Source organism: Malus domestica, chromosome 03, assembly GCF_042453785.1.
Source record: "Malus domestica chromosome 03, GDT2T_hap1".
NCBI classification, from domain to species: domain Eukaryota; kingdom Viridiplantae; phylum Streptophyta; class Magnoliopsida; order Rosales; family Rosaceae; genus Malus; species Malus domestica.
Window position 1 is genome coordinate 3973110 of NC_091663.1, and position 19090 is coordinate 3992199.

The 19090-nt window shown below is 36.2% G+C and overlaps 2 protein-coding genes, 1 long non-coding RNA gene and 1 other non-coding gene across 11 annotated transcripts; 1 reads left to right on the forward strand and 3 right to left on the reverse strand.

The window, feature by feature from the left end:
- Nucleotides 1–2912: 2912 nt before the first annotated feature.
- LOC114823875 (methylesterase 17-like) lies at nucleotides 2913–9468 on the reverse strand. 3 transcript variants are annotated; one of them, XM_070818172.1, is made up of 6 exons: nucleotides 9072–9468; nucleotides 8718–8984; nucleotides 5529–5809; nucleotides 5129–5269; nucleotides 3965–4099; nucleotides 2913–3280 (listed from the first exon to the last, which is right to left on the reverse strand). In XM_070818172.1, exons 3-6 carry the CDS (start codon nucleotides 5796–5798, stop codon nucleotides 2999–3001), a joined length of 828 nt encoding a protein of 275 aa, XP_070674273.1. In that variant the 5' UTR covers nucleotides 5799–5809; nucleotides 8718–8984; nucleotides 9072–9468; the 3' UTR covers nucleotides 2913–2998. The 3 variants fall into 3 exon arrangements, with proteins under 3 accessions (XP_070674273.1, XP_070674274.1, XP_070674272.1); XM_070818173.1 differs by having other exon boundaries at nucleotides 5529–5821; nucleotides 9072–9433; XM_070818171.1 differs by having other exon boundaries at nucleotides 5529–5825; nucleotides 9072–9433.
- A 757-nt stretch (nucleotides 9469–10225) lies between these two features.
- Nucleotides 10226–14922, forward strand: LOC103427090 (protein NETWORKED 4A-like). Of its 6 annotated transcripts, XM_070818174.1 has the most exons (5): nucleotides 10401–10545; nucleotides 11434–11500; nucleotides 11848–11959; nucleotides 12705–13445; nucleotides 13491–14922. In XM_070818174.1, the coding sequence occupies exons 2-5, from the start codon at nucleotides 11486–11488 to the stop codon at nucleotides 14606–14608; spliced, it is 1986 nt and encodes a 661-aa protein (XP_070674275.1). In that variant the 5' UTR covers nucleotides 10401–10545; nucleotides 11434–11485; the 3' UTR covers nucleotides 14609–14922. The 6 variants fall into 6 exon arrangements, with proteins under 6 accessions (XP_008363380.3, XP_008363379.3, XP_070674275.1 ...); XM_008365157.4 differs by having other exon boundaries at nucleotides 10367–10545; nucleotides 12705–14922; XM_070818175.1 differs by having other exon boundaries at nucleotides 10418–10545; nucleotides 11848–11999; nucleotides 12705–14922.
- A 495-nt stretch (nucleotides 14923–15417) lies between these two features.
- Nucleotides 15418–15490, reverse strand: TRNAR-CCU (transfer RNA arginine (anticodon CCU)). The gene has a single exon. It is a non-coding gene; the product is annotated as a tRNA-Arg (tRNA).
- Nucleotides 15491–17548: 2058 nt separating this feature from the next.
- On the reverse strand, nucleotides 17549–18420 carry LOC103418730 (uncharacterized). Its single transcript, XR_526810.4, has 2 exons — nucleotides 18039–18420; nucleotides 17549–17842 (listed from the first exon to the last, which is right to left on the reverse strand). It is a non-coding gene; the product is annotated as an uncharacterized lncRNA (long non-coding RNA).
- Nucleotides 18421–19090: the final 670 nt, after the last annotated feature.

A 19090-nucleotide genomic window follows, 5' to 3' on the forward strand; every position in this document is an offset into this window, starting at 1 on the left:
CACACTCAGTGCCACCTATGTATGTACTGCAAAATATATTATTATTTGCTAAACATAACATGTCAAATTGTCATTCCAGTTTCTAAATTCATCATGTCGGATAAATATGCTTTATTAGTCATTATAAATAGATGTGTTTTTAACTCTTACCATTAATATCGGATTCAAGGGTGGCTGACTATGAATTATTGGTAACCAAGGGATCAAAAGAACGATTTATATATCCGATATCATGTAACAAATAAAACTTCGTATGTACACACACGTTTGTGTGTACGTGGGCTTACTGTTCTGTTAGTGCAATAGTAAGCACTTCTCCAAGCCCAAATTGGACTTAGATTTACGTTGTCAGTAGGGTCTGTTTTATCTGAAAATTAAACCAAACATATCATCAGTACAAATAATTCACTCTTCGCCTTTTGCATGCATGCATGCAATCTTCACTCCAAATATAAATTATAAACAACTCTTTCACAATTTTCTGTTTCAGATCGTATACAAAATAACAATGAAATAGGAGAGAATACATACCGACGGCCTGAGCAAATTGAAACAGAAGGAAGATCCCCAAAGAAAACCAAACCAACTTAATTCTTCCCCCAATTTCCATCACTTAACAAACCGCGTGCGTCTTCTTCTTCCAAAAAATTATTTGGGTTGAGTCTAAGAGAAAATTTATGTACTACTGAAACATTTATAACATGAACGAGCCGTCGATTTATGCATTATAATTAGAGCTGAAAATTGAATCATTGGCAAAGAATCAAGTGAATGATGTGAATTGATCATGTCGCCTTCAGTATATGCTGAGCATATATTTAGCAACACTGAAATTGGTCTAACCAAGGATAATAAAACAAAGTGTAAATTTCGGTAGACAACTAGCTACTTTGGCACTTTGTGATGATAAAAAAAAAAGAGTGATAACATAGTTGGGCTACAGAAGGATGGACACTATTCGTTTCCTCTATTTTATAATTTCTTGTTATCACACGTATTTGGTTAAGATTTCATATAGAATGGAACGTTTCACTATTAACTACACTGATATTATCCACTAATTTTCATCTTACCATGTACAACATAGCAAGGGTGGGGGTTTTAGTAATTATAAGTAGAATCATTCGTTATACATTGTATTTTATTTTGTCAATCTTTCAACATGAGGTTCTAGTATTTTTCAAGACACATGAAATTTTTTTGTTTTTATATTCACTCCTATGATTATAACTACTATTAAATCAATGTCAACAAAATTTGTCAATATATATTTCAATTGTCTCATTCTAATTGAAACTTTATGAACTTTCGTTATTTGATTTTTTTTTTTCGGACGAAAGCTCATTTCATAAAGCCCAAAACAGGCAACAACAAATACAAGAGAGGCCGAAAAAAAACCGAACAAAAAACACAAATTACCCAGGATAGTGATTTCGATACAAACTAGGAAACATGAAAGTCTACCTAGAAACAGACAAAACACTTTCAGCACCCTAATGGTGACCAAAAGAAGGGGAGGCTGATGGAACTTAGCCATCAGACTTCAGCCACAAAAAAGCCTACGGGCTGCATGGGAGCCCGTCACGAGAGCGAACCAAGACCAGTGAGGGAGGAGGCGTAGCTGCCCAGGAGAGATTGCACACCCTCGAATCGGTCAAAGTCTCTGCCATGTGAGCAGCTTGATTCAGAACGAGGAATCCAGCTCCATTCACGGAGCTAAATGAGGAGGCAATCCAACGGAGTTACTCCCGATGATAGTAAGGTTGTAGTTAGAGGGGCGTCAGAGGAGGCGTTGAGGGGGAGCGAAAAGTGCCGTCGCATAGGGTCCTAAATTTGAAAGGACCTCTAAATTTTTGTCATCTAACATCATGTAATAATGTTCTATATTTAAAAAAAAAATTCTTTTGATAGCACTTTAAAACCGCATTGTACACTCTTCATTAGAGATTTTTTTAATCTCTAAATATAAAAATTTGGAGTACAATGAGATATTTTGAGTGTCTAATAACACCCTAAAAATGAAAGTTTCTTAATTTTATTATATAACAACAATATATGTTCATGTAAAACTTTAAAGTTAGAGGTTTGAAGTTTTTTTTATTTTTTTTATGTTTGATTGTTTAAGATAAAACTGTTTTTGATTATTTAGTGAAGGTTTGTAGATCTTTTTACTTATCATTAAGGACACTTGTAAACATACAATCAGTGAGTGTTAAGTTTGTTTTTAGTATTTTATTTTTTTGAACAAACGATATTATATACAATATGGGGGTGGGGGAGTGAGCTAAGCCTCACATTGGGCTAATAATAATGTGGTTCAAATTCGCCTTTGACAATAATTAAACCTAAAAACTCTTATTTCCAAGTGAATAGGAACACCACTAGACCGTAGTTGTCACATCCCGGTCCGGGCCCCCACCACATCCCGGGCTCGACTCCGCCGTAGCACGATATTGTCCTCTTTGGGCCCCAACCACGCCCTCATGGTTTTGTTTCTGGGAACTCACATGAGAACTTCCCAATGAGTCACCCATCATGGGATTACTCTCGAGCGAACTCGCTTTACTTCGAAGTTCTGATGGAACCCGAAGCCAATGAGCTCCCAAAAGGCCTCGTGCAAGTAGAGATGAGAATATACATATAAAGTTTACAGGATCCACTCCCCTGGACGATGTGGGATGTTACAATAGTACTAAGTGGCTTTGTTTTGATTTAAGTGAATGTTTTCTAGTATTAATACATTGTCATACCTTTTTAAAAAATTAAAACTATCTTAAGGAGGGACTCTTTTACAAATTTCGCATAGAGCCCCCAAAATCTTAGAGACGGCCCTGGTTGTAGTGGTTGGCTCTAGCTACTTTGAGAGACTTCTAAGCACAGGTTCAGCTTCCGCTGCGTCAGACGAAGCACAATAGGAGAAAAAGGAAGCACATTTGATTGAGTTCAATGGTTCTACCAATGTGACAAAAATTAAGATAGAGTTTGCAATTCCAAAATTTTAAGCACATTTGATGGAAGCCAATGCTTTAACCAACAAACCAAAGAGCAAAATGGGGGTGGAGAAAAACGGGCTATGATCGCTTTGGAGAACAAAGACCTGGGATGGTGGCCATCTCTTGATCATGGCATCTTGCTGCTCAAGCTTTAGAACATGGTCATGCATGGTCTTGATGTACACTCTTGGCACACGATCAGCAGCTTCCTTGTTTCCTTGAAAGCGAGCGCCTTTCAACGCCATAACAGGTCCTGGCCTCAGCAGCATTGAAGCTAAAGTTGCGTCCTAAAACATAATTCAATGCCAAATAATATTAGAATATGAATACATCTATTTTAACAAATGATAGGACAATTTACACTAAATTCATATAAGTTACAGAGATGATGATTCGAATGAGAAAATGAATACATTACCTTGCTAGATTGTGCTTAAATTTATTGTGTTCCTGTCTGCCTTAAAATGGCAAAAAATAAGAGAAAAATCCAACCCTGTGATACCAGACAAATTCAATATATGTGGACATATACATGAGATGGGCTGTTGTGTCATGTTGGTTTGGGGACATTGACATTTTGTCTGCCTGCTAGCTAGCTGCAGTTAACAGTGCAGTTATGCATATTTTGTATAGCTAGGCCGTAATGCACTGGACTGGTTTATATTCAACTGTAGTTGCATTCAGTTATAGTACAATTTAAAGAGAGTACAATAGGGGTTGCTCTAAATTAGGAACAAGATAACGTTTCGCATTGTTTCAACAAGTGACGTTTTATGATCAAGAGCAAAGGTTTAATTGGATTCAGTTGGATGGTACCAACAAAATCTCGCACTAAAGCCCATTTTCTTATTGAATTAACGAATCAACTTAACTTGTTAACAACTATTTATTTTTAATTTCAGTAAGTTCCGTAAAAGATTTCGATCTCTATATAAGAAGGAAATGTACTGTATAGTAATGGTATTGCTTACCTCTATAGGGCTCATCTGGTACAAGATTTGGTGATGAAATTTTTCCTTTATTATGACACTAGTTGGAGGCTGGTCAACTCCCAACCCATATATGAACTTGTTTACGTTTCCAAATGCCGATAAGTCAGGTTCTCCCTGTCCAAAATACAGGAAATTGATTAAATATAAATGTTAATGCAGTGGCTTGCTTGAACACCAAGGCAACTTACTTTTCACAGCGCTACTCAAGAAACCTTTTGTCAAATCTCCTTAGACTTCTAGTACTATTTGACGGAGGCAGATTGTCTCCCTTTCCCATGCTCTTTCCATCTCCTCATATTTGTGCGGTCACGGTTAAGCCACGTCAACATTTTATATTAAATTTTTAATAGAGATAATAAAACAAAAAACAATAGGAATATAAAATGTCGACGTGTTTTAACCGTGATCGTACAAATAGAAGGATACGAGAAGTTTATGGGAAAAAGAGGCAGATCTGCCTCCCTATTTGACTTCTATACCGATAAGGAACCTTACGATCGAAAGTGCACAACATTAACAATCCACCAAAACTTTACAGAAATTTCCACTGAAATATCTTTAAAATCTTCCAGATTTACCAGATATTGGACCTAATTATAAATTTTTTATCGAAATTGTCGATGTTGCATAAATATCTCCAAAATTTCAGAGAAATTCAAGAAAAAATATTGCTTCACCTCCTTTTGAATATCGGCGAGAACCCCATTTAACGAAAATATCGAGAGATATTCTGGTAATGACAAAGGTATTTAATTCATCCAACAGGGATCCTCTTTGTGAGGATCCTGGAGATCAGTAAATCGTGTTCATTTATCGTACATCGTGCAGTCAGTTTTATCAGGTATTCTTTGTGTTTAATTTTAAATAACAAAATTTAAAATAATTTCTGACCGTACGATGTATAATGAACGGACATGATTCATGGATTCATAGAATCCTCACAAAAAAATCCGGCGAGGATCCGAATTTTTAATTCATGGCCTATAAATTATAATATGTAAGTTTGCCTATTTTTCCGTGTAAATAAAGGGAAAAGACAAGAAAATTACGTAGTATAGCACTTGAACTCCGAAGAACATTTCTTAAAAATGAAGAGGATTTTAATAAGAAGAAAAATGGAATAGAAGAAATTAATATTCTTACATCTATGATATCTTGATGGGTGGAAAATCCATGCTCCAACATGGTTGCTGCAACATATATCGCCATATGTATTTTGCTAGCAAACCTGTGTATGGCATCAGTCAGGCTCATACCTCCTGCACTATGTCCCACGAGTATTACCTACCAAAACAGTGTTAAACCACACAAACTTAATCCATATAACATAATATACAATCTCTTGTAACATTAGTCTCATTAAACCTGCCCTACACTTCTTTGTATGCATATAAGAGAAATGCTAAGGGCAATCGCGTCTACTCAATTGTTGATGAGTGTGTGGGTGTTAAAAGGTGAAACTCACACTGACCGGTGACATTGAGACCGATATTGATCAAGTGCGCGACTATCCATAACAAAACGTATGCATAGAGATACCCACCCTTTCATTTCCTGGCAAACTGGACAAGAAGTCAGTGAGAGGCTGATTGTAGTCTTGGAAAGTGAGGACGGTATTAGGGTCAGATTGATCAACACCAGCACCTTTGAGGTCAAGACATGTGACTTTGTAGCCTGAAGCTTCCATTAGACACCGGATCTTGTACCAGCACCAAGCTCCATGCCCGATACCATGGATCAGAACCAAATGATGATGATGAGGATGATGATAGTTTGGTAATATTCCACTCATTGTACTCTCCTTCTCTGCCATTGGTCTTCCTCCTGACATACTAGCTAGCTTCAAATTTTGTTTTAGTTTCCCTATCTCTCAAGTTCCAACGCTTTGTGTATGTATAAATATCTAATCTTTTATTTTGTTATATATTATATATAAGGCGTGCATATGCATGTATGTGTGTCTAGTTGCATGTGATTAAGTTACGCAGGAACTAGAAGACCAAGTGGGTTGCGTTACCCAGGTAGCTATGGAACAAAAATACCTATATTTGAGAGTTGAGACAGCCTTATGGATAATGTTTCTTAACACAATTGTTGTCTATTATTTCGTCAGTTATCATATGTCTCCTTATTATCTGGTATGCATACGTAGCTAATAGTTACAAGTATATCCAATAAAAAAAAAAATCTCATGTACAAGCTAACCTTATCCTTTTTCCCCTTTGCTATATTTAAGCAATGAAGATAGAGTAAGAAATAGTAATGCTAACGATATAACATGTCGTACTATTATTTGAATTTGTACACGCTCATTTTAGTTTCTCATATATTCTTTTTTATTTTAACCGTTATATTAAATATATTACATGAAAAATAATAAATAAGATTAAATAAGAATGTGTAGGAAAGAAAAAGAGGTGTATCTATTATTTTTCTATTTGAATATCACATATGATATTATTTTTCTATTTGAATATCACATATGATATGATGGATATTGTCACATCCGCCCACGGCTCGACTCCACCGTAGCACGATATTGTCCGCTTTAAGCCCCGACCACGCCCTCAAGGTTTTGTTTCTGAAAACTCACACGAGAACTTCCCAGTGGGTCACCCATCATGGGATTGCTCTTGCGCGAACTCGCTTAACGAACCCGAAGCCAGTGAGCTCCCAAAAGGCCTCGTGCTAGGTAGAGATGAGAATATACATATAAGGCTTACATGATCCACTCCTCTAGGCGATGTGGGATGTTATAGATACAACTAATAAGTAACAAAATAAAGTTATTGACTAACATTTGCACCATGCGGTTTTCAAATATGACACAAAAATGTGACCTCCTTAATATTATAGGACCGAAAAAATATATCCGAGGTGATTTACACATTATGATTAATAAGTGATTAACACATTCAATATGTTATTTGTTTCTCTTGAATTAACATACCAATAAACGTTAGTGGATTATTTTTCGTTCAACATTTTGTGGATTAAGTTAATTAGTAATATATATTCATCATGTTCAGGCACTCATCTGATTAAGATTTGGAATTTTTTTTCGGACTCAAATTTTCTCCCTCTATACTCAATTTATAATTATTTATTTTTTTGACATCCCAAATTTATCTGGAAAATGGTTTTAGAAAATAAAAGAAGAAAATGAAAAAGCGACTTGGTATTGCATCTCCAATTAGGTTGCATGGTGTGTCTCTCTCGGTGCCATCCTTAAAAGAATGGTTGTTACAACTAGCAGAGGAACGGGTGGAGGACTTTGGCATGGTAATGATGGTTATGTGGGGATTGTGGAAGACAAGGGAAGGAATGCTTGGATTTGGGATGTCTCCTTTATAATCCACAAGCTGCTGTCTTGAATTGGTACCGGGAGTACCGAAGGAAGAATACTACGGTGACATCGCATAGGTGAACTTGAATTCTCTTCCCTCATATTTCTCTTCCCTTCATCCCCCCTTTAATCTAGACCGGTCAAAAGAAATCCGATAGCTTAAAATTATGTCGCATATTTAATGACCCTTATTTTTTTTATTGTTTTTGTTCAACAATCTTTTCTTTTATGCACCACTCTTCACACCACCACTTACCCTCTTCCTCTTTCACATGCCAACCGCCATTAAGAGAAATCATCCAATCAAGCGAATTTATTTAATCTCAACCATTAATATTAGTCCGACAATTTGTGAATTAAACCAATTAGAAGTTCAAAATCAAAGAGTTTAGATCATTCAATAGAAATGACTAACGCCCAACATAGCATAATCAGAATTTTTGTTGGAGCACTAGGCTAATAGAAGAGTGGCTTGAAAGCCTTTCGGCGATCTGGGGGTATTTCTGTGAAGGGGTGGAGATAGTATTGATCGGAGGTATTTTCTACTAATGACCTGTTTTTTCTTCATTCTTTCTAACCGTTTTGAATGTGCAACAAAATTGTGATTTCATAATAAAAAAAAATATAAGTTGACTGTAGAAGGGGAAAAGTTGGGTTTGAATAAAATTTCCTTAAGGTTGTCATGACACATAACATATTATGTTCTAAAAGTTAATATGCGTGTCATTTACTTACATCTAAGATCCTATTAAAACGTGTCATATGCTTACATATACTTTGTCGTCCTATTAACCATAATAACATGATAATATATATTTTGTAAGTGAATGATAAGTTCAATACTAATTTATTATGCCGATCTATTGTGTTATTTGGATTAATCACATAACAGTTTTTTTTTTTCGGTGATGCTACTTACACACTTTTTTTTTACCTTTCACAGACTCCTTGTTTATTTATATCTATTGATTAGCTTCAATTCATACGATTCAACGATCCAAAGTTCTTAAAATGAAATCAAATATAAACATACATAAAAAAGATTATCAACCTAATTCATACAAAAAACATTTGTATCAAAAGTGAAATTCCTACGCAAAATTTTTAGTTTACAATAACGAATGTGGTATGTATTATGAAATTTTTGTTGTTGAAGCAAATGCCTTACGTAAAGATCGGGACGGAAAACGAGTCCACATCAATTCTTGATGTAAATGTTGAGGAAATCAATTTCTTTTGGCAGTGATTTCATGTGGAAGAAATTGAAAAAGATAGGAGAAATACGTCTTATGATAATTCTATGTCAACTAGAAATTTATAAGTTATAACCAAGAAAGAAAATATCGATAATATCGAGATGCTTCGTCGAGAATATCGAGATTATACCAGATCTGTTTATCGGGTTGGCTGAGGGTTTCGTTTCCAACGAGGAGGTACCGAATCAGAGTCTCCGGGTAAAAGGGGACGACGTTGGTGTGGACCCAATGGTCGGCGAGCGTCTGATTGGAGGCGGTGAGGATTTTGGGGTTGGCGTCGTAGAGGTTGACTCGCTTGGCCTTGAGAGACTGGATGAGCTTCACCGACTGCGATGGTGGCGGGAGGTTGTTGCCCAGCTGGCCGTAGTTCACACCCACCTTGGAGGCGAGCTCCGCACTTGAAAAAATCAAAAGGGGTGAGAGAAAAAGACCAAATGAACAAAACCCATGTCACCATTTTTGAGATTTTGGGGAAGAAACTTACTGGAAATGGAAACTGAGAGGCAGAGGATGAGCAGGGGGAGAAAACCCAGCTCCATTTTTTGTGGATTTTGAGCTGCCAGAGTAACTAAAAGATGAGCTTTTCCTAATTGCGTGAGTTTTGGAGCAGAAAGAGGTGATCTAGAGCTCAAAGATTGGATCTTTGAGGAAAAAATAAGAGATAAAATGAAGGAACTAGGGCGCACTGAGCTGCTGCTACTGGACCCTTGTATAAAAGGAAGGAGTGAGATGTTGCAGGTGTTTGATGAGTGAAAGAAGATTGGGAATAGAAAAGATAAAGAAAAGAAGAAAGGGACGAGAGAGAGAGAGAGAGAGAGAGAGAGAGAGAGAGAGAGAGAGAGAGAGCGAGCAGATGGAATGGAAGGATGGAAGGAAAGAATAAAAGGTTAGACTGTTTTTGGGGTTTATTATTAAGTTAATGAGGTTTACTATTTTGCTTGGTTTCCATCAAACCTAAAAATACTTGAAAAATTGTGTGTTTAGACTTTTTCATTAATTATAACATATTTTCTACACTCATAATGTTTGTCAGCTCGCTATATAATCAACTTGATAATGTTAAATCCATCATGCAATGCATTTCCTTCCAATTTTTTGTGATAAACTAATAGATAATTGATTAAATAAACATCCTACAAAGTTTCAATAAAAATTTCCAAGTTTTTCTTACAATTTCCGTGGTTTTCATATAATTTTTATCGATATCGATATTATCTCGATATTTCCGTGTTTTCGGACTACCGATATTTCCGATATTACCGATATTTTCTTCTTTGATTATAACCAACAAAATAAATAAACTAGAAAATTATTAACCAAAAGAATTAAAAAAAATTAAAATGGACGGCAGATATTGCCCCAACTATGCAGGAAGCTGCGAAGGGTCACATGTCACATGTCACATGTTTATGCCTTGCCTTTGCGTCTTCAAATTTGGTCAATTGAAAGAGTGATGAGATTGACATCAACCTCCATGGAATTTCTTATTGGATTTCGTTGTCCAAAAATACTATCATTCAATTAATCAATTCGAACTCTTGAAAATTGATCTAACGGTTACAAATAAGAAGTTATTTTTAAAATTATAATAATTTTAACTGTTAGATTAATTTTCAAAGACACATGTTGATAGATTGAGAGGATTTAATGAAAGAGATTAGGAGAAGATGTCTTTCCCAAATAAATATCAAATAAAGTTAACAAAAAGAGAGAGTATTTTTACTTTGTTGAATTTTAATCTCAGCTGATTTGAGAGATCTGAGAGAAGAAGCAAAAAGCAAACAAAACAAGATAAAAAAGGAACAAAAAAGTTGTCTTTCTTTCCCATTTGAAACTTGTGGACTGGAGCCTCAAACCCAAATTTTCCCATTTCCCAAACTCTCTCTCTCTCTCTCTCTCTCTTTCCAGCCCTGGGATCTGTATTCTTTCTCTTCAGTCTGCAAGAACAAAGCTCAAAGGTAAGAACTTTAATGAATTTTCCATCTGGGTATTTGAATTTGTTCATAAAGATGCCTGCTTTATGTGATTCTGCTGGTTTTGTCAAGTTGTTTGCTTATATCAGAATTCAAAATTTCTTGAAATTCTTATAAATACATCTATACTCTCAATCAAACTAATTTACAGCCACTTACGATTTGGATTACAAGTTCCTACTTTTTCAGAATCAAGAATTATTGCTGAATTTTGATCTTCTACTTATAATTTCTTGTTCTTTTTGCGGTAAATTAAAATGTTTATATTTAATATATATTATATAATTGAGTAATTATTAAATTTCCATCTACCAAATTTACTGCCTTTGGAATGGAAGGTGAGGGATGTGGGGCAATTAGCTGGAGCCTGGAAAGTCTTCATTTCCAACAGATGTACATGTACTGCACACCCTTTCCGCGGATTCAGATTCAGATTTTTTTTTTCTTTTTTTTCCTTATCATTCCGACCAAAAACCAGAAGATTCCTTTTCTTGGTTTTTAGGACAGTTTATGGGCCCATAAAACAGTGTGTCGGCCCATTTTTCAGTTCTGTAGGCCCAACTGAACTTGGGCTGTGTTGCCCTCTTGGAGTCCAGCTTTGTTGGCATTGTTTGATGGTGTGTAAATCACTTGAGTTAGCCAAGTTGGCATCTGCCAGTCTTTTGCACTCGAGTTCGAATTCTCGTCCTATAGATTAAAGTCATTTAGAATATCGTTTTGTCAGAAAAAACGACATATATGGTAATCTATCTATACAATTATCTAGAGAATTGATCGAGTGGAGTATTTTTTTTTTTTAGACACATGCTTTGATGTGTGACTCCTAGTATTTAGGTGAAGTGTGTAACTTCTGATTCGATTTTTTGACATTAGATGTAAATATTCTAGCGGAAGTATCAACTCGAAGTTTCAACGATATTAGCAAATGGCTAATTCTTTGGTAAGAACTGAAATTCCATCAAACTCCGCCTTTGCTAATTCTGCAGATATCTGTTGTAGTTAGAGAACTGAACAATTTGTAGACAAATGAGTCTGAGTTTAATTTTATTGTGTCAAAATCAAAGCAAGACGAATGACAGATCAACCCTGCAACAACATTTAGGTTATGGGAAAAACGAGCGTTGTCAACTTAAACATGGTTAGTGGGATGGTGGTACATTAAGGCACATATTGTTAGCATCACAAAGGTTTAACGTTGAATGAAATAGTTGCATCTTAGAGTCAAGCATCTAAATAGCGATGGTCTTTGACAGATCAGGCATAAGATATCTTGTTTTTATATTTCAGGTTGAGTCCAATAAGACTATGAAGAGGTTAGAATCAAGAAAGTCGCGTTCATGGTGGTGGGATAGTCACATCAGTCCCAAGAACTCTAAGTGGCTTGCAGATAATCTCGAGGGTGAGCAACAAACACCTATTTCGGTCTTATTTATAACTTTGTAAGTGTATCTATTTACTTATTTTTGGAAATGTCACTTGCAACAAAGGCATAGGAAAGACATGTCTAATGATGAATTTCCCCAGTATTATGCTTCATATCTAGTTTCTCATAGAAAATGAAAAATATTTCGCCTGGGTTAACTTTAAAATAACAGTAATCCGTTTATAAGATTTCATTCATCTCGACCTAGTTAAATTCGAGGGATGGTATTATAATTGGTTTTAACTTATTTACGAGGAATTCTGGGTTAAGTCAGATTTGTTTTACTATTTTTGGCTTAACGCTGTTTTTTCCCATTTTCTTCTTATTTGTTAATGCAAAAATATGAGTAGAAAGTTTATTGTTTAGAGGAAACATCTTTTTGTTGCGTCCTTTAACGACATTTGTGGCACTTTAAGCTGAGATTTGGGAAAATATCAGTACCAAGGATTTCTTGTTGCACATTCTAAATGAAGGCAAGATTAAAATGGGTAAAGCGGACTGCGGTTGTATAATTTTAGCGTTACTTATCCTGATCTAACGGTGTAGGGGTTATTCGACCCCAACTACCCAAACCGGTGGAGGACGTTGGTTTTCCAAATTATGCATGTTTAAATATCTCTAGAGTTGATTTTTTGGTCAAAGTTCTAAAGTGTTGATTGCTATAGTCAATTATTCACCAAAATGCCTCTCAAGAAAATGACAAAACGATCTTTCTCCTCAGAGATGGATCGGAGCATCAAACGGATGTTGAAGCTGATCGAAGAGGATGGGGATTCATTTGCAAAAAAGGCTGAAATGTATTATCAAAAGAGGCCTGAATTGATTGCTCACGTTGAAGAGTTTTATCGCTTGTACCGGTCCCTGGCCGAACGTTATGATCATGTGACAGGAGAATTGCGGAAGAATGCACCCTCGGATCTCCAATCCCAGAGTTCATGCCTTTCTGACATTGGTTCAGAACTGCCATCTGCATTGCCATCTCCTGATGTCCAACCCGGAAAGCTAGGTCGTCATAAATCTGGCCCTCGTGCTGCTGGCTTTGATTTCTTCCTTGGCCCTGGTGGAAACAGCTCAGATCATTACCAGAAAGAGGGAGACGAATCATTTTCATTTACCGATTATTCTGAGGCAGAATCTGATGATTCTTCAGTCAACAATTATTCAACTCCCTTGTCAAATGGTCTTGATCAAGGGCAGACGAGAAAGATAATTGAGTTGGAAATTGAGCTTCGTGAAGTGAAGGAGAAGCTCCGGATGCAGCAGGAAGAGAATGTGGACAGTTCATTCACGGGTGCAAAACCTGATCATACCGAAGAATTTCCTGCAAAAATTGCAGAATATGAGCATGAGCTGACAAGCAGAAATGAAAAATTGCGGGAATCGGAAGAAGAGATTGCCAGGTTGAACATCAAGATCAAAAGGTACGAGTCTTCGCAACATAATAATGGTCTTAAGCTTGCACCTGAACCAGAGTCTGCACAACATAATAATGGTCTTAAGCTTGCACTTGAACCAGAGCCTGCACAACATAATAATGGTCTTAAGCTTGCACTTGAACCAGAGCCTGCACAACATAATAATGGTCTTAAGCTTGCACTTGAATTTTCAAAACCGAAAGAGGCCAAGATACATGAGGGTGCAAGAGACAGGGAGATAAATGAACCGTCAGAGTTTCATAAAAGGGTCGGTGGGTCGGGAGAAGTTCAAGACAGAGATAGCAAGATTGAGGCAATGGTGAAAGAGCTTAGAGCCACAAAAGATAGACTTCAACATTCAGAAAAAGAGGTTGCAAGTTTGAGACAGCAACTTGAGAGTAATAAACCCTCTGAGGAAATCCAACGGTTGCAGGGTCAGCTTGAATCCGCTAAGAAGGATATTTCTATGTGGAAAACGAAGCTCAACACAGAGAAACGAGAGGTGTCCAAGCTGCAGGAACGAATTTCAAGGTTGAAAGGTAGTTTAACAGACCGAGATAATGAAGTCATGGATTTGAAAATCGCAGTATCTGATGCCGAGGAGAAGATTTTCCCCGAGAAGGCACAGGTTAAGGCTGAAATATCTCGATTGCAATCAGAACGGACACATTTAGAGGAGCAGCTTAAAGATTGGGAATCACGTGGTCGTTTGTTGGAGGATGAAATCAGACAGATGAAAGCTGGAAAAGCAGAAATGGAGGAGAGACTTAAAGGCAAAATCGAGCAGTTGAAGGCGGACATCCTTGAGAGAAGCAACCAAATGGAGAATTTAAACAAGACCCTTGATGCAATGAAAACAGAAAGAGAGGAGCTTAGCACCAAAGCCGCTATGCTACAGGCAGAGGCAAGTTCAAGAGACGATCAGATCAATGAGATAAACAAGAATTTGCAGCAAATGCAGACGGAACATCAAGAACTGCTCAACGGGGCTGAAGGGGCGCGAAAACTGGTGGAGGAGCTGACAGAAAGAGCAAAGGAACTCGAGGAGGAGATTCAGAGGCAAAGAGTCGTGATCATGGAAGGAGCAGAAGAAAAACGAGAAGCTATAAGGCAGCTGTGCTTCTCGCTCGAACATTACAGGAACGGATACAATATGCTTCGACAAGCTTGTATGGGAAACAACAAAAGAGTTCCAGTTTTGGCAACTTAAGCTAAATATAAAACATGCGGTCATCGTTTGTATATTACATGTTTTTTCAGTGCCATTTTCTATAATCTCTGGCCGGAAATGGCCAGCCGAGTGATGAGCTATAGGCCATGCTCTCTCATGGTTGTATGAATGCGAGGTTTATGTTGTGTAGCATTAGTATAGATATAGAAACAGAAGGGTCCCGTCAAAGGACCCATTTGAGTCACTAATTTGCCCTCAAAAATGGTGGAGAGGGCAGAAATTTGTGTGATAATTTTAGTTTGGTGTATGGTTTTGGGGTTGAAATTTGGTACAATTGAAAATGTGTTTGCAAACTTTTGACACATGATTGCATGTTGATTTGCTCTTTAAAATTTTGGGAAATTTTAGAAAAAAGCCTTCGGACTTTGGATCTTGTTCCATTTTACTTGCCGAACTTTTCATTTCTCTCAAGTCAGTTTTTTTTTTTTTTCTTTCCAGCAGTGTGTACCAAGGGCAGGGACGTGTAATGCACATATTTTTACATGCACATACGCTAACAAAATGCCACATTCACAACAAAAAACTAGTAATCTTGGAATTAAATCTTAGACATTCATTGACTTTTTGTATAATGTAGAAAATAGATGAAAATAACTATCAATCTGACGAAATAACATAGAATAAATTGACTCAAATTGAATGATTAGTGGACAAACCAGTAAACTTTGTGCTGAAATTTATCTTCTAAACAAAAAAGATTTAGCTAAGTTAACTAAAATTTGAACGGTTGAATTTATTTAGCTATTGGCACTTTGCAAATTGACCAAAAAAATAAAAAATACACGTTTCGCGCCAGGAAGGGGTCGAACCTTCGACTTTCTGCTTAGGAAACAGACGCTCTATCCACTGAGCTACAGGCGCTTGTTGTTGATACTAATCCTTTATTAATTATTCTTAAACGTCTAACGCGCTTTAACAGAACCAAATGAACCCACGGAAGTTTCTTTTCCTCAAGGTACCGTTTGATACGTGGGATGGGATGGGATGGGATGGGATGGAGTGGAACGAGGCGTTCCGTCCCACGTTTGGTGTGCCTAAAATGGGTGGAACACGCTGTTCCACAGGACGAATTTTGAGTGAATTTTCGTTCCACCTCATCCCCTGGAACGACTCATTCCATATCCGTGGAACACAAAATTATAATCTCTCCGTCTCCTTCTTCTTGCTCCTTGTTTCCATCTGAGGGCATCTTTACTCCCTCTCAATTTCATCCCATCCTGTCCCGTTCCGTTCTGTCCCTTCTGCATATCAAATGATACCCAAATGACACAATTTTGTTTTTTCTTTCTTTACGAAACCAAGTGTTCAAAATGACGTCAATTTTCTTACAATTTTCCTTCTAGATATTTCTGCTTATGTTCTAAATTTTTCTCTCTTTCGCCGGAGAAATTCTCAAGTAAGATTTCCGCATCCGACTGTCTCTCACGAAGAAGAAATATTGAGTACAGTTGTCATATTAATAGCGCACTCAAAACGAGTGAGACACTCCACAGACTCACATCCAAGGGCACCAAGTTGGGAGTGGCTCCGACAACCTTACGAAGAATTTATGCTCATGCTGGTCCCTTCCGCGTTTTAGTAAGCTCAACACATGAAACTCATGAAAGATAGCACTAGTGCAAAGATTTTGTTTTAACCTCGGCCATACGTAATTGACATAAGTTATATTTTTTTTTAAATTGCTCTTGAAAAAGACCAAAAGTGTTCTTTAACGATAAAAAACGCTTTTGACTACGCCTAGTAAAAAAGCTTCAAACAACTTTCGGATCTTAAAAGCACTATTCGTTGATAATCATTGCTTAACAAGTGCTTTGTTCAGTAAGTACTAAAAGTTCGTTTCCATAAAAATTTCGACATGTTATTAAAGAAAATCACTTCTAACAAAAATGTTTACCAATGAAGTGCTTCATTTAGAAAGTCACATACTTAACCCAAGTACTTGACTCAAATCGATTACACATGAGATAAGCTGAAAGTTAAAAGTCTCCCATCAACCATTCTAAGTTCTACCATTTCATCATAATAATCAGTTTGATATTTTTTTTAATTACTAAAAGCGCTTTTAAACAAAAAAAACTGTTTTTGAGTTTTAAAAATAATCGAGAGTGTTGCTTGCTTCTTCAAGATTTACTTGAAAGATTTACTAAAAATTGGTTTTAAAAATATTTTCATCAAAAATGCGTCTTGTTATCTAGTCAATCAATCATTTTAAGGCTTAGTTTGGTACTGAGGTGATTCTGAAAAAAATTGGTATAAAAAAAAAGTTAGGAACTTTTTTGTGTTTGGTAAACATTCAGCTTCAATTTTTTTTCACAATTTTAGATGAAAAAAAACCAAAAACAAGAAGCTGCAAAACTCAACTTTGAAAAACCGGCTTTTTTTCACATCTGTTTTTTTTTTAATAATCGAAAGTGTTGCTTGCTTCTTCAAGATTTACTTGAAAGATTTACTAAAAATTGATTTTAAAAATATTTTCATAAAAAACACTTCATGTTATCTAGTCAATCAATCATTTTAAGGCCTAATTTGGTACCGAGGTCATTCTTAAAAAAACTGGTATAAAAAAAAGCTGAGAGCTTTTTTGTGTTTGGTAAACATTCAGCTTCAGCTTTTTTTCATAGTTTTCAGTGAACAACAGCCAAAAACAAGAAGCTGCAAAACTCAACTTTGAAAAACCGATTTTTTCTCACATCTATTTTACATAAAAGTTTACCAAACATTATAATACTGCGTTTTTTTTCAAAAGCATTTTTACTAAAAAGTTTATCAAACACTCTACAGCTTTATTTCAACCGCTTATTCTCAGGTCACAGCAGAATCAACTTTTTTTCAAAGCACAAAAATACCAGGTCTAAATGCAGTTCTAGACGAGTCTTATATTCTAGCTGGCTTGAACAATATGTAGAATGTAGAATAATATGACGTCAAAAATTGAAAATTCATATGCAGCTAGAACAGAAATCACAATAAAATAGCTATCACAACTAAATCTCAAAGAAAGTATTCAGTTGAAAAAAAAAAAAGTTGGTCCTTTGGAAATTCCAAAACAAGCAAATTATTGAAACAGATGGGAAATTAGAATCTCTCCTCTGATTAGTTAGCTCATTGAAACTTGAAAACTGCGTTCCCACAGATCCAGCAACATCGTGAAAATTATTGGCCTTCAGCCGCAGCAGGCTTCTCGAAAAATGTCTTCTTTATCCAATCAAACGGCTGTAATTTTGTTTTAAATTTAAAAAAAAAAAACCATTAGATTCATAATATTTTTTGAAATTTTCTAATTTTTTGCTCAATCTACGGATTAACTGGGAAAAGATATAAATAAATATGCGATTTTTGATATAAAAATAATAATAAATTGGGGATGAGAGGAATTGAAGTGGGAAGCGAGAGAGAAAGGGGGGCAGACCTGGACGAACCAAAGAGCGCCGGTGCCGGCCGCGACGCCCCACATGGCGGCGGCCTTTACATCGGAGGATTGAGGCACCGGGAGCTTCGAAAAACGCGCAGCGAGTCCACCTGCCATTTTTTGGATCTGAATTCAAAAGAAACGCAACGAGGAGAGCAACTATGACGGCCGCAAAGCAAAGCGACTTTGAACAGGCTGCTGCGTTTGAGGTCACCGAGAATATTTTATTAATTAGGCTATTTACATGTTACATCCACGTCTTTTTGAAATTCACAAAATAACCCCTAAAGTCACTAAATGTTATATATTGGACTCTCAATCCTTCTAACTATCAAGTTAACTACTATTTCTTAACGTGTTAATCATGACTACGAGGTTATATCGGCATGTTTACTTAACACAAATGAGGTAACCAAGGAATCAGAGAACTTAGAATTAGAAGAACTAAAGAAAGGAAATCAAATAAACTAGCTCTTGGGTTGATCAAATTTTTAACCTTAAGGTATTTTAAATACCAATTTTAAGGGAAAACTCACACTCTTCTAATTATATATTAATAAACACAGAAAAATTACAAAATGAAATGAATTTCATACCTATATTTTAATAAACGCAAAGAACTCAACATTCAAAATGATTTTAATCCTTCTTTTTTTTGCAAGTAAAATGCATTTTAGAGTAGTCAATGCCTTCTCACACTTGCAACGTCCACTTTAGGTATCCTAACATTAGAACATAAAGTTTCTAAAGCCCAACAAGCTTTAATTGTTTAATCACAAAATGCATATTGGAAATTACGATGGCAGTGTACCTGTGTCATGAAAGTTCTCTCTTTGGAGTTTGGAAAGGGCTTGTAGTGCTAGCTGAAGTCGAAATCATATTGCCTGAAAATAGAGTTTTGCGCGTAACCCTAGAATCGGCATTCGTTTCTTAAAGGAGCTATCACTTACAATAAACAGTAGACAATACGAAACAACAGATAAACGCCACCGGTAATCAAAAGCACTTTCTGCAAAAGCATTTAGAGCAAGGATGAATCACATTCAACAAAT